At 42.4% G+C, this 15585-nt stretch overlaps 2 protein-coding genes across 7 annotated transcripts in view; one reads left to right on the top strand and one right to left on the bottom strand.

Moving 5' to 3' along the window:
• atp13a1 (ATPase 13A1) overlaps positions 1-10262 on the bottom strand; it is a 26342-nt gene extending 16080 nt beyond the window's left edge. For 3 of the 4 annotated variants that reach the window (XM_014204356.2, XM_014204357.2, XM_014204358.2), the window contains exons 1-5: positions 9933-10262; positions 9605-9694; positions 9054-9317; positions 8576-8731; positions 7337-7406 (exon numbers count right to left, since the gene is read on the bottom strand). In XM_014204356.2, coding sequence (XP_014059831.1) covers positions 7337-7406; positions 8576-8731; positions 9054-9317; positions 9605-9694; positions 9933-10262 — 910 coding nt within the window. Of the gene's footprint in view, positions 1-7336; positions 7407-8575; positions 8732-9053; positions 9318-9604; positions 9695-9932 lie in introns of those variants that run through there. The other variant, XM_014204359.2, reaches the window with a different exon arrangement.
• chchd5 (coiled-coil-helix-coiled-coil-helix domain containing 5) lies at positions 10192-15585 on the top strand. Of its 3 annotated transcripts, none has more exons than XM_014204331.2 (4): positions 10192-10452; positions 13690-13830; positions 14412-14563; positions 14938-15585. In XM_014204331.2, the coding sequence occupies exons 2-4, from the start codon at positions 13700-13702 to the stop codon at positions 14964-14966; spliced, it is 312 nt and encodes a 103-aa protein (XP_014059806.1). In that variant the 5' UTR covers positions 10192-10452; positions 13690-13699; the 3' UTR covers positions 14967-15585.

The following is a 15585-nucleotide window of genomic DNA, read 5'->3' as shown; positions in this document are numbered from 1 at the left end:
TACAACACTGGGGCTGGGCTCCCTGCCATCCAGGACCTCTATACCAGGCGGTGTCAGAGGAAGGCCCAAAAACTGTCAAAGATTCAAGCCATAGACTGTTCTCTCTACTACCGCACAGTCTATAACCAACAGGGCCCTGAACCGCTTCTACTACCAAACCATACGACATTAAATAGCTAATCAAAATGGCTACCCGAACTACCTGCATTGACCCTTTTTTGCACTAACTCTTGTACTGACTATGCACACACACTGGACTCTACCCACACACTCACACATACTAACACCAACACAACATATGCCCAAACACACACTTTCAAACTCACCACATACACTACCGGTCAAAAGTTTTAGAACACTTACTCATTCAAGGGTTTTTCTTTATTTTGACTATTTTCTACATTGTAAAATAATAGTGAAGACGTCAAAACTATGAAATAACACATATGGAATCATGTAGTAACCCAAAAAGTGTTATATAAAATATTTGTTGATTTGTTTATGAGATTCTTCAAATAGGCACCCCTTGCACTGATGACAGCTTTGCACACTCTTGACATTCTCTCAACCAGCTTCACCTAGAATGCTTTTACAACAGTCTTGGAGTTCCCACATATGCTGAGCACTTGTTGGCTGCTTTTCCTTCACTCTGCGGTCCGACTCATCCCAAACCATCTCAATTGGGTTGAGGTAGGGGGATTGTGGAGGCCAGGTCATCTGATGCAGCACTCCATCACTCTACTTTTTGGTAAAATAGACCTTACACAGCCTATAGGTGTGTTGGGTCTTTGTCTTGTTGAAAATCAAATGAAAGTCCCACTAAGCGCAAACCAGATGGTATGGCGTATCGCTGCAGAATGCTGTGGTAGCCATGCTGGTTAAGGGTGCCTTGAATTCTAAATAAATCAATGACAGTGTCACCAGCAAAGCACCCCCACACCATCACACCTCCTCCTCCGTGCTTTACGGTGGGAAATACACAAGTGGAGATCATCTGTTCACCCACACCGCGTCTCATAAAGACACGACGGTTGAAACCACAAATCTCCAATTTGGACTCCAGCCCAAAGTACAAATTGCCACCAGTCTAATATTCATTGCTCGTGTTTCTTGGCCCAAGCAAGTCTCTTCTTCTTATTGGTGTCCTTTAGTAGAGTTTTTTTTTAAAGCAATTCGACCATGAAGGCCTGATTTCACACAGTCTCCTCTGAACAGTTGATGTTGAGATGTGTCTGTTACTTGAACTCTGCAAAGCATTTATTTGGGCTGCAATTTCTGAGGCTGGTAACTCTAATGAACTTATCCTCTGCAGCAGAGGTAACTCTGGGTCTTTCTTTCCTGCAGCGGTATAGGGCTATCTTAGGGCTATCTTCTGTATACCACCCCTACCTTGTCACAACAAAACTGATTGCCTCAAAAGCATTAAGAAATTCCACAAATTAACAAGGCACACCTGTTAATTGAAATGCATTCCTCATGAAGCTGGTTGAAAGAATGCCAAGAGTGTGCAAAGCTATCATCAAGGCAAAGGGTGGCTATTTGAAGAATCTCAAATATATTTGTTTAACACTTTTTTGGTTACTACATGATTCCATTCGTGTTATTTCATAGTTTTGATGTCTTCACTGTTATTCTACACTGTAGAAAACAGTAAAAATAAAGGAAGTAGGTGTCCTAAAACTTTTGACCGGTAGTGTATGCTGCTGCTACTACTGTATGCCGCTGCTACTACTGTCTATTATCTATCTTGTTGCCTAGTCACTTTACCCCTACTTACAATGCATTCGGAAAGTATTCAGACCCCTTACCTTTTTCCACATTTTGTTACATTACAGACTTCTTCTAAAATGTACTAAATAAATAAAATCCTCATCAATCTACACACAATACCACTGATGAGTTCTGACTATAAACTTGAAATATTGTTAATTATCAGGTATCCTATTGAAATATTGAGTGCCATAGTCTAGTTTCCACAGCAGAAGTGAATGGTTATCTGTAAGCTTGGAATGTATTGAGTAAAGGAAGGGCAATCATGTGGCAGGTCACATTAAGGGAGAAGGAACAGTTTATGGCCCACATCCCTTACTTTCCTGCCTAGCAATAAAGATGTTATATTTCGAGAAAAGGAGGACGTCACCCAAATTGGGGTATATATATACTACCACTGGTGGAAACATGTCTCTGTCTTATGCAGCTGAATGAACTTGTTTTAAGCTTTACTAATCGTCTGTGAGTTTTACTAGGTTAATTTAGAACCTAACACCACATAATGACAAAGCGAAAACAGTTTTTTTGACATTTTTGAAAATGTTATAAAAATAAAAAACAGAAATACCTTATTTACATAAGTATTCAGACCCTTTGCTATGAGACTCGAAATTGAGTTCAGGTCTGAATACTTTCCGAATGCACTGTATATGTACAGTACATGGCTACCTCAATTACCTAGTACCCCTGCACATCGACTGGATACTGATACTCCATGTATTTATACACATTTTATTTTCTACTCCCTATATATAGCCATGTTATTTTTATTTGTTATTCACTGTGTATTTCTTCCTCTTGTCACTATTTAGATGATTTTACAATTTTGTATCTTATCTTTAACTCTGCTTTGTTGGGGCCTCCCGAGTGGCGCAGCGGGCTAAGGCAATACATCGCAGTGCTTGAGGCGTCACTACAGACCCGGGTTCGATCATAGGCTATGTCACAGCCGGCGGTGACCGGGAGACCCATGAGGTGGCACACAATTGGCCCAGGTTCGAGTTAGGGGAGAGTTTGGCCGGCCGGGATTTCCTTGTCCTATCGCGCTCTAGCGACTCCTTGTGGTGGGCCGGGCACCTGCAAGCTGACTGCGGTCGCTAGCTGGATGGTGTTTCCTCCGACACATTGGTGTGGCTGGCTTCCGGATTAAGCGAGCAGTGTGTCAAGAAGCAGTGAGGTTTGGCAGGGTCGTGTTTTTGGAGGACGCATGTCTCTCGACCTTCGCCTCTCCCGAGTCCGTAGGGGAGTTGCAGCGATGGGACAAGACTGTAACTACCAATTGGAAATCACAAAATTGGGGAGAAAAAGGGGTAAAAGAAATAAAACTTTTATACAAATAATTAAATATACACTACCGTTCAAAAGTTTGGGGTCACTTAGAAATGTCCTTGTTTTTGAAAGAAAATCAAATTTTTTGTCCATTAAAATAACATCAAATTGATCAGAAATACAGTGCAGCCATTGATAATGTTGGAAATGACTATTGTAGTTGGAAATGGCTGATTTATTTACGGAATATCTACATAGGCGTACAGAGACCATTATCAGCAACTGTCACTCCTGTGTTCCAATGGCACGTTGAGTTAGCTAATCCAAGTTTATAATTTTATAATTATCAATTAGCATTGATCTTAGAAAACACTTCTGCAATTATGTTAGCACCGCTGAAAACTGTTGTTCTGATTAAAGAATCAATAAAACTGGCCTTCTTTAGACTAGTTGAGTATCTGGAGCATCAGCATTCGTGGGTTCGTTTACAGGCTCAAAATGGAAAGAAACAAAGACCTTTCTTCTGAAACTCGTCAGTCTGTTCATGTTCTGAGAAATTAAGGCTATTGCAGAGGAGATACAGAACTAAACTCTCCTGGTGTGAGCATCCTTGGGGGAAGACAAAGTCCTATTCACACTGTGTCAAACTGGCTGGGGCTCGATCTCAATTAGTCTCTCCACGATTCCTCGCATCTCATCTCCTCGCCTCCTTCTCAACAGTATTCGAGGACAAAGTCCAAGGTCCCTCCCCTTTTTCTCCAATGCATTTTAAAAAGGAGGCGAGGACGTACGATGTGTGAAATTAAGGAAAGATGGTTTGAGAAAGAGCCAGGTTCTAGACGGAGGAAATACTTTGGAACGGGAAGGGTTAACAGACTTTAAAAAAAAAACTTATACACACACATGAATGTGTGTATGTATATATGTGTGTGTGTGTGTGTGTGTGTGTATAAATACACACACACACACACACACACACACACACACACACACACACACACACACACACACACACACACACACACACACACAACCTTTAACTAGGCAAGTCAGTTAAGAACAAATTCTTATTTACAATGACGGCCTACCAAAAGACCTCCTGCGGGGACAGGGGGCTGGGATTAAAAATAAAAATTAAATACAGGACAAAACGCACATCACGACAAGAGAAACAACACAACACTACATAAAGAGAGACCTAAGATGACAACATAGCATGGCAGCAGCACATGACATCACAACATGGTAGCAACACAACATGCCAACAACATGGTAGCAACACAACATGGCAGCAGCACAAAACATGATACAAACATTATTGGGCACAGACAACAGCACAAAGGGCGAGAAGGTAGAGACAACAATACATCATGCAAAGCAGCCGCAACTGTCAGTAAGAGTGTCCATGATTGAGTCTTTGAATGAAGAGATGGAGATGAAACTGTCAAGTATGAGTTTGTTGCAGCTCATTCCAGATGCTAGCTGCAGAAAAAATGAAAAGACGAGCGACCCAGGGATGTGTGGGCTTTGGGGACCTTTAACAGAATGTGACTGGCAGAACGGGTGTTGTATGTGGAGGATGAGGGCTGCAGTAGATATCTCAGATAGGAGGGAGTGAGGCCTAAGAGGGTTTTATAAATAAGCATCAACCAGTGGGTCTTGCGACGGGTATACAGAGATGACCAGTTTATAGAAGAGTATAGAGCGCAGTGATGTGTCCTATAAGGAGCATTGGTAGCAAATCTGATGGCCGAATGGTAAAGAACATCTAGCCACTCGAGAGCAACCTTACCTGCCGATCTAAAATTACGTCTCCGTAATCTAGCATGGGTAGGATGGTCATCTGAATCAGGGTTAGTTTGGCAGCCTGGGGTGAAAGAGGAGCGATTACAATAGAGGAAACCAAGTCTAGATTTAACTTTTAGCCTGCAGCTTTGATATGTGCTGAGAGAAGGACAGTGTACCGTCTAGCCATACTCCCAAGTACTTGTATGAGGTGACTACCTCAAGCTCTAAACCCTCAGAGGTAGTAATCACACCTGTAGCGAGAGGGGCATTCTTCTTACCAAACCATATGACCTTTGTTTTGGAGGTGTTCAGAACAACGTTAAGGGCAGAGAAAGCTTGATGTGGAGTGTTTAACACAAATCCGGGGAGGGGCCAGCTGAATATAAGACTGTATCATCTGCATATAAATGGATGAGAGAGCTTCCTACTGCCTGAGCTATTTTGTTGATGTAAATTGAGAAGAGCGTGGGGCCTAGGATCGAGTCTTGGGGAACACCCTTGGTGATAGGCAGTGGCTGAGACAGCAGATGTTCTGACATTGTACACTGCACTCTTTGAGAGAGGTAGTTAGCAAACCAGGCCAAAGATCTCTCAGAGTAGGGCTGGGCAATATATAGAGTTTTTTCGATATATTCGAGTTTATGTTTTAGTGCGATATGGAAAATGCCTGTATCGCAAGAATCGAGGCTCTGTTATAATGTTGTAATGTTTTACAAATGCAGCATCTCACTGTCTCTTCTCTGTCAGTCCAATGACGAATCATGTCCAAATTGCGTGACAACACGTGCACAGAGGTTATCCATCAATCACAACCCAAGACAGCATTTACAAATTGTTACCACCCCGGAGAAGTGTAGCGGCGGTAAGCGTTCCACCAAAATGGAAAGTGAGGAAGTGAGCTTAGCCTTTCATGAGGATGAAATCATCCCCCAAAAGGGCAGCAATGTTTTTTCAGTAATGTAGAAGTGGTTTGGGTTTAAGAGGTCTGATGTTCAGCAAATGAATGTCCTGTGCAAAATGTGTCGAAAGACAATTGCTACGAAAAGCAGCAGCACAGCCAACCCCTTCCATCACCTGCAACTGAAACACGCGGTGGAATGGAAGGAATGCGTGAGACTATGCAATGCCGATTCCAGTCACCCGATTCCCAAAACGTCTGCTAAAAGACAAACTACCATAGCCGCATCCTTTTCAAACGTAATCCCTTATGACAAGAAAAGTTTGAGGTGGAAGGAGATCACGGATGCAGTGATGTATTAAATAGCGAAAGATATGGTTCCAATCTTTACAGTAGAAAAGCCAGGCTTTAAAAAGCTGCTAGGTACAGTTGGCCACAATAATCTGCTGCCAAGACGTAAGTATTTCACAGAAGAAGCCCTGCCGCGATTATACACTGCTACCTGCGAAAGAGTGGCAGAGAAGCTGGCTAGTGTTTCTTATTTTTCCACCACAGCCGATCTATGGTCAGATAGAAAGTCAGAGCCATACCTAAGTTTGACAGTCCACTACATAAATGAAGACTGGAAATTGCACAAAGTCTGCCTCCAGTCTCAAAGACTCTCTGGCATCGTGGAAGATGAGCGAAGACCGACAGGTGTGCATGATAACTGACAGCAGGAGCAACATGATAAAAGCATTGCGATTGAACAACTGGACCCGCCTGCAGTGCTTTGGGCACAGGCTTCACCTCGCCATCGGTAAGTGTGACATTGGATAATTAAAGTGCATTCAAAAAAGTTATGTTCAGGCCAGCTAATGTGTTAGTAGTTGTGTCATTCTGCCAATCGAATAGGAAATAACCACAGGCTGTTTAATTATAACAACAAATTAACTAAATTAATACATTTCAATCAAAATGATTTTATAAATTACATATTCAAACAGCTAGTGGTCAAACATTCCTAAACAATAGAATAGAAGTGTGGGTGTGTGTTGTTAACTTGTGTTGTTAATTTGTTTTGCACAAATAGGCCTTGAGGCCTTGTATATTTTTTATTTTAATAAAGAAAATTCAGTTAAGAATTATGTCTTGGACTTTTTTATTTTGTTTAGAGAAAAACAAGAAATCGAGGTATATATCGTGAATCGTCCAAACCTCAAAAAAATTGAGAGATATTACTTTTAGGCCGTATCGCCCATACCTACCTCAGAGACACCAATACTCCTTAGCCGGCCCACGAGAATGGGATGGTATACCGTATCAAAAGCTTTGGCCAAGTCAATTAAAAAAGCAGCAGAACATTGCTTAGAATCAAGGGCAATGGTGACAGCATTGAGGACCTTTAAGGTTGTAGTGACACATCTATAACCTGAGCGGAAACCAGATTGTATACCCGAGAGAATACTATAGACATCAAGAAAGCCAGTCAGTTGATTATTGACAAGTTTTTCCAACACTTTTGAAATACAGAGCAAAATAGAAATAGGCCTATAACAATTAGGATCAGCTTGATCTCGCCCTTTAAATAAAGGACGAATCGTGGCTGCCTTCCAAACAATGGAAATTTACCTATTGAGACGATGTCCCCGGGGACTAGTTCATCACTGGACACAGGCCTCCACTTCCTGTTGCGGTAAACCTGTTGGGAAACATGGGCACAAACGTGTAAATATCAGGGGCCTGTTCAGTAGGGAGAAAATGTTTTGACACAGAGTAAAATAGGGAGGTACTAGCTACACTTGTTCAATAATATGAACACACATATATGTTCGTTTCTGTTTCAAAACATTTTACACGGTGTGCCCTACTGAACACGACATGGACAGATCTATATAAATCCAGATCAAATCGATAATTTGGTTAATGCAGCATTTCCCAAACTAGGGGTCGCAAAACTCCTACATGGGCGGCAGGTAGCCTGGTGGGTAGTAGCGTTGGGCCTGTAACCGAAAGGCAGAAACTGAAAGGTTGCTGGATCGAATCCCCGAGCTGACAAGGTAAAAATCTGTTGTTCTACCCCTGATCAAGGCAGTTAACCCTCTGTTCCCCGACCGTCAATGACGTGGATGTCGATTTAGGCAGCCCCCCACACCTCTCTGATTCAAAGGTAGGTTAAATGCAGAAGACACATTTCAGTTGAATGCATTCAGTTGTACAACTGACTAGGTATCCCCGTTTTCCCCAATTGTGGCTCTAACTTGTGAACGATATGAGCTATACGCTATTATGACCATATTCCTGCAAGCTAAGACTCTCAGGAACAAGTATGTGTCTTCTGTTTCCCTCTACCACGCACAAAAGAATGACTCGTTAGAACCGAGTGGACAGAACCAGCCACCAAATCAGACTGAGGGGGATATTCTGGGGGAAAAGATTATCATAATTGAAAGCAATGATGGTGTTCTTTTCTACACAGAAGATCATACACAATTATTGGCTGATGATTTTCTGATGCATTTCAATCACTTCAAACCATACTTCTCTCAGATTGAAGTACTGCCAGACTGATTTGCCATAGACCCAAATAAAGAAGTAAACATTGGCTGTTGATTACATCATTACATCACGCAAAATAAGTTTACCAAAATGGGGTCTCAGCCCAAAAAAGCTTGGGAACCCCTGGGTAAATGAGTCTGATGCTAGTATATAATGGAAGTCAGGGCCTTTGTTCTACAACTCTAAAATAACAAGGCTCTGGTAAGAACTTGTTGATCTGCACTTGAGCAAGAAGAACAGGCACCTGTGCATGTATCATATCATCAAATATCAAACGACATGATAATTTACGATACAGATACAGTAGTTCACCTGGATCATGTAGGGTTTGTTCCCCATGCGTCGTATCTCAGACATGTTCCTCATTTGCTGTTGTACCAGAGAGGCTTCGAAGGCTACCAGCATGAAGAGAGTGAACACGCTGTAGTACCAGTACTCATCCAGACACCACAGACCAACACAGAACACCTGAGGAGAGGAGAGAGAGAGCATCCATCTGTACACCTGTTGAGCGGTACTGAGCTGGCCTGGTTGACGCATCGGCATCCACCATAGTTGCTAGAACTGTACTGGAAAGGACCATGTGAAAAGAAAATATCTGAGCTTGTGCAGTACGGTTCAGGTTAGCACGATAGTACTGAACGGGTATTATTATTGAGTCAATACTATCCCATATGCCCTTAAAGAGATCAATATAGAAAGTGAAAGAAAGAGACTTGAAGTGATGTTACTACGTGTCATATTTACTAGACAAAACAGCACGCAAATATGCAAGCACGCGCGCACACACCTGGAAGACGAAGAAGGGAGCGGTGGCTCTCTCCCTGAAGAGTTCCAGGAAGTCCGGCACCACCATCTCAGCACGGTTGGTCCCATAGCGCTTCTCGGCGGAATGCAGGTCTGTCTCCTCCTGGTAGCCTCGCCAGGCCTGGAAGAAGCCCATTGGCTGTCTGACGGGGAACGACACAGGGAGGAAACACTTACTCTCCTTGCTGTCGAAGATGTAGCAGATCTTCTGGAACTCAAAGGAAAGGATTCCCTTACCGTTCTCATCCTGAGGAGAGAGCAGGAGAGAGATAGAGAAAGAGAGCGAGCGTGTACATGAGTTAAAACACACACACACAAAAATGTGCTATCCAAAAAGCAGTATAACTGACTAGCATAGAGATGTTAAGAGGACCATTCTGACGCCATGCATTGCCCACAAATTTCAACCAGTGTACCTGGGTCATGTTCAGCACAGCACAATGTAGCAAAACGTTTTGCAACAGTTACAAACGTTTCTCCTCATTGAACACAACCATAAACAAGGTGTAGGCCAGGGGAACAAGGCAAACTCACCTTGTCGCTCTGCAGTTGTACCAGCTCAGCAGAACCGTTGTTGGGGGTGGGTATAACCTTAGCCAGGGTGGCCTTGTGTGGGTCTGGCTCCTGTTTATACACATCGATTCACAGCATGTGAGCAATTCACATACTCTGACAGACAGCCTTATAATCAGGTCAAAACTTTCTGGACATGGGCACAACTCACTTACACATCATTTCAAAATGTCCTTGTGTAGAGCATAAAATAATGCTAACTAGAGTGATCACCAGTTATGTTGGGCAGTGTTAGTTCAATCTCCAACACCTAATTCCAAAACAACTGCAGATGATCCCTCCACTTTACCTTGGAGCAGGTGAGCCAACAGTGCGCGTGCACGGACCAATAACCGGAGAGCGCTGTGAGGACGTGCGCGATCCCGATGGCGGCGAGAGCTAGTAGGCCTGCTTCTGGGTACTCGGAAGTACCGTACACTCCGAGCCACACGTACAACCACCCAGGGTACAGCACGGCTAAAAATGGTAGAATCGTGCCGTGGAATAGCCGGGGCCTGCGCCGGTACAGCAACACTGAGCTAACGTTCTCGTCGTCAGTCTCGGCGCTGTCATGCTGGCTGTTCATTGAGGGGGCCTTTTGCTGGTTCCCCGGTCCCTGATTCCCGTCCTCCGCAACCATATTCCCCTGTTTCTTAGTCGCGTTCGTTTTTGTCCTTCTCTCTCCGGGCCCCCTCTATCCTCCACCTCCCCCCAGCTATTAGTGTCGGTGGTAAGGCAGTTTCACACAATCCAGTTGTTTCAGTCCAGTGTCAGGTCCAGTTTTCTGAATCGGCTCGTTCTCACACAGCTGCTTCCGTGTACGCAACCACGTAAGGAAACGTGTCCTTTTTGCTGTCGTGTGGTTATTTCCTGCCGATTTGATCACATTTGTTTGACATCAAATATCCTCAATCAAGTGCATATTAAAATGAGCATTTTAAAAGCAGGGTTTAACAAAATACAGGTTAAAATATCACAGGACAATCGGTTGTTTTTCCTTTAAGAAATCGACGGTTTTGGACTAGAGCAGGAAATGTCAAATCTGTGATTGACAACAACCCAGGACCAATGGAATAGAACAATGGCAGTATGCAACGTGTTTCGACCAGTCGAACTAGAGGAGGGTGTATGCGGTAGATATTCTGTGTATGGCTGTGAACACATTTTATAACCTTGATTCTCTCTTTACTTTCTTTCTAAACAAGCCTTCAAATTACCTCCACCACAAACATGTAAGTGTCTTCAACGTTATGCATTTAATTCAATATCATAGCTATCTATTTGAGTAAATAATCTACGTTGTAAACTGTACTCATTTACACCAATAAAATACAGTTGTGACCAGTATCTATGCGTTAGAGACATCTAACGTCCAGATAGCTCAGATTCAAACTACGTTATAAACAAGCGTTATAATGTCAAAATACGTTCGTTGATTACCAAATATGGAGTTTCGCTGAGAAAATCTTAATTTACTACCATTACGGCCGGTATGTACTTCCCAAAAATGTCTAAATAAAAATTAACAAGCAACCGAAAAAATAGCTCTTCTGTATGGTCATGGCTAGAAGGGATCCATCCAGTTTTTGTCAAATTATCGTCAAATCTGACTTTTCGTAACGGGTTAGGAAAGAGATTGCAAGATAATAGTTATTATTGCTCCTATCTGTCACACGCACTTGTGTTAGCTTTTTTTAAAGCTTTAAACCTGGTAACAAAGATGTTCAAAAGTAGTCGCAACTAAAGAATAAATCAACAGACCACGTCAGCTACAATAACATTCTCAATAATGTTAGAATTTGTTTGATGTTGCTATGACTGTCATATGTTGATTTTTTTTATCTACCTTTATTGAATGCACTAAGTCGCTCTGTATAATAGCATCTGCTGAATGACGAAATTGTACATGTAAAAACAAACACTTGCAAAGCATGCTGGGTATTAATGTAATGAGCTCCGCCCCCAAACAAGTACATATTTGGTCGGTGCGGACCAGAACATTACATTACATTACATTTAACTCATTTAGCAGACGCTCTTATCCAGAGCGACTTACAAAATGGTGCATTCACCTTATGATATCCAGTGGAACAACCACTTTACAATAGTGCATCTAAATCTTTTAAGGGGGGGGTTAGAAGGATTACTTTATCCTATCCTAGGTATTCCTTAAAGAGGTGGGGTTTCAGGTGTCTCCGGAAGGTGGTGATTGACTCCGCTGTCCTGGCGTCGTGAGGGAGCTTGTTCCACCATTGGGGTGCCAGAGCAGCGAACAGTTTTGACTGGGCTGAGCGGGAACTGTGCTTCCTCAGAGGTAGGGGGGCCAGCAGGCCAGTGGTGGATGAACGCAGTGCCCTTGTTTGGGTGTAGGGCCTGATCAGAGCCTGAAGGTATGGAGGTGCCGTTCCCTTCACAGCTCCGTAGGCAATCACCATGGTCTTGTAGCGGATGCGAGCTTCAACTGGAAGCCAGTGGAGAGAGCGGAGGAGCGGGGTGACGTGAGAGAACTTGGATCTGAACCAAATCTGAACCAATCATAGACGTCTATGCTACGTTTCACAAGTTTGAACATCACAGTAGAGTATGGTACTGTACGTTACAGGCCAGTAGAGTTTTATTCAATATAGAGTAATATAGAGTATACAGTAAAGCAGGGGTTGTCAAACTGGAGTCTGCGGAGGTGCTGCAGGGGGTCCGCATAAAAAAAGGGCATTTTTTTGAATGCGAAATAATTCTTTTATGAGTTTCGCTAGCTGCAACAGAATACCATCATGGATACCATTTTTATGTCTCTGCGTCCAATGTGAAGGAAGTTAGGGGAAGTTTCACCAGCCAATGCTAACTAGCTTTAGCGCAATGACTGGAAGTCTACAGGAATAGTTAGCATGCTATCTGTTTTTGATCACATGACTGGGGAAGTAGATAAGTGGCTTCATTTCCAAAATCTCGAACTATCTCTTTAATATGGAGGAAATACAATCATTGGAGCTAATTACAGGATCTTTCTATATAGAACATTTTTTAAGCAAGCCGTCTAAGTGGTCATTTTCGGGATGGAAAAACGGTTCCAGTGTCAACTTAAATGACCAAACCAAGATAGAAAGCATGCAGAAAAAATATTGAAATATATATATATATATATATATAGTATATTTATTATTATATATTTATTTATATAATATCATCTTTGAAAACCAACAATCAAATAAAAGCTAGACAGTCAGGAGGAATCAAAAAAAAAAAGCCAGATATTCCCGGTACATGCCCATAGATTTTTTTATAACGTTTGAGAAGAGGGCTCCCGAGTGGCGCTGTGGTCTAAGACACTGGGTTTTGCCGGGGTAGGCCGTCGTTGTAAATAAGAATTTGTTCTTAACTGACTTGCCAAGGTAAATAAAGGTTAATAGAAAAAAAGAAAAGAGGAACACAGCATAGAATTGCAGAAAATTTGCTTTACAACAGCAACATTTTCTCTTCACCGCCAAGATACCTTTCTAGCTAATAGACTGTTAGAGTTTACACCTTCTCTTCCAATGAACTGTGGGGAGGTCAAAATAATGAAACTGCCAACCAAATCTATTAATGTTAAAATGTTGGTTACTTCTACTTGCCATTATCATTCACATGATAAAAAAACAAGACCCTGAATACATTTTTTTTGCTAACATGATGGGGTTTTGTCAGGGTGACCTGTCGTTTTTGCCTGCCCCTGTACTAGTAATAAACTTTTGTTACATCGGCACAGTCTGCATCTGGGTCTTACTTGAAATGTAATAGTCTATAATTGGTTCAGATTTGGTCCATGATTGGGCCAAATATAGGCCGTTCCGGACGTCTGTGGACGTTGAAATCAAGGCTGGTCCAGACCGGACCAAATCTGAACCAAACATAGGCATCTAAAACAAGGACAGTCCGGACAATAAACAAATGCTTAGTGGGCAATTTTGTTTTTCATTCCTTGCACAATTGTCATTGTCACAGAAGAGGACACACAGTCCATGATTGGATTTCACTGTAATTGTCTACGCATATCACAGAAACTGTTCTGCATGTCTGTCATCATTCAGGCAGGTTGCCATGGATATCACCACCAAGTATTGCCATAAGGAGATGGAGAGCTATGGGCAGTGTGTGGCCGCTCACCCGTCAACATGGCAACAGCATTGTCAAGACCTGAAGATGAAGGTGGCACAGTGTACTTCTTCACAGTAAGGAATAAGCTCAGTTGTGCATGTATAACTGTCTTAGCCTAAAATCCATAACCTATTAGGCTAACTTTCAACTCCTTGTACTCTGTGTCATTGTTTTGCATGTTAAGGAGTAGAATGATAGCAGCAACAGACTGGTAGTACCCAGGCTATAACTGACTAGCCGTGATGGTCATATGTAAACCCGATACAGAGTGGACCCCCTCTCTGAGTCTGGTTCCTCTCTAGGTTTACTCCTATTTTGACAGTTGGAAAAACAGGCAAGTGGGAGAACAGTAAGAAGGTGGACGTGGGGAATGAATCTTGGTCTCCAGTGGGGAACAGTATATGTGACTAGCCGGGAGCGTTAACGCTAGACCACAGGCTTTGCACAGGTTCTCCTACTAGGCCTAGGCCCTATTCCTTCCACTGTGCTGCTGCTTGTTCTTTGAGGGTCTAGGTTGGGTTACTGTAAAGAACTGTTGATGTGAAAATAATTCAGATGCAAGAAGTCAAACCAGTGAGTACTGTACAGTGCTGATGTGAAGTGTAGGATTGTGTTTAAGTTTTCTTCAAGATCTTATTGATCAATGTTTCTGCAGCCCTGTGATCCAGAAGATCCGGACAGACTGTTCAAAAGAGTTCACAGAGTTTGAACGCTGCTTACTAGAGAACCAGAACTCACCTACCTCCTGTTCAGCACACGTAGCACGCTTCCTCGGCTGTGCCGAGACAGTGGACCTTGCCGGAGTGGGTGAGTGTTCACTGATTGTAGATCAGTCTCTGGCTCATTCACAGCCCTCACTTTTCTTGTGATTATACTAACTTTTGACTGCCCCTTGGCCTTGAGAGAGTGCTTTACATCAGTGTCTTTTATATTCGGTCTTCAAGTACCCCTAAAAGTAAACATTAAAGAACTATCTTACTACGTGGTATAAACTGGGTCTTTCTGTCCTTAGTATTCATACCTGTCCAGTGTGCTTACACCATAATGTATTTGTTAATCTCGGTTAACCCAGAACAAACATCTTGCGTCATTTTGTCATTTGTTTAGGTATTCTGTTTCTGAGAGATTACCTTTTTGAATACTTGGTGTAGTAGTTGAAGTGAATATATTTTCTCTTTCAGCATTGAACCCGGTTCCTCAGCCCTCTTAGGACCCAGCAGGGACCATCATCCATCCCTCTCAGAGAAGATATCTCCTTTCTGCAATACTGACGCCGGACTGCTCTATCAATCATGGATAAATCAATGCCCATGTCATATTGATAACATCCTGACTTTGTACATGAATAAAGTGGAATCTTGTCCATGGCTACTTTAGGATTTATCAAGAGAACTCGGAATATTAGACATTTACAAGTTATTGGGACGGATTTCTGCCTGAGACCGTCAAGATTCAAGACGGGTTATTTCTTGAAGTGATTTAATAACTCTTCGATGCTACAGCTCTCTGAAATACACTGGGACAATGGGATTCAGAGGTGTCCTCTTTTCTATATGTGAAAAGAATCACTGTGCAGCAGGTTTTAGTGTGTGTAATACATATTTATAACACTGTAGTAACCTCAGGTAGCAGCATAAATGGTTCTTTTCCTCTCCAATTTATATTGAGAATGAATGTGTGTAACGGTTTGCAACCTTTGCAACCTCACTCCGCAGCATATCTGTGCACAACTGCGTGTTATCCAAGTATCCCTGGTTTGCGGTGTAGTGGTCTCTTGTAAATGTTATTTTGGGTGAAGTTTATCATTAAACTCCTATATTTCAGTCCTA

Source organism: Salmo salar, chromosome ssa06 (genome assembly GCF_905237065.1).
Source record: "Salmo salar chromosome ssa06, Ssal_v3.1, whole genome shotgun sequence".
Lineage (NCBI taxonomy): Eukaryota > Metazoa > Chordata > Actinopteri > Salmoniformes > Salmonidae > Salmo > Salmo salar.
This window is presented reverse-complemented; position numbering and strand designations above follow the sequence as displayed.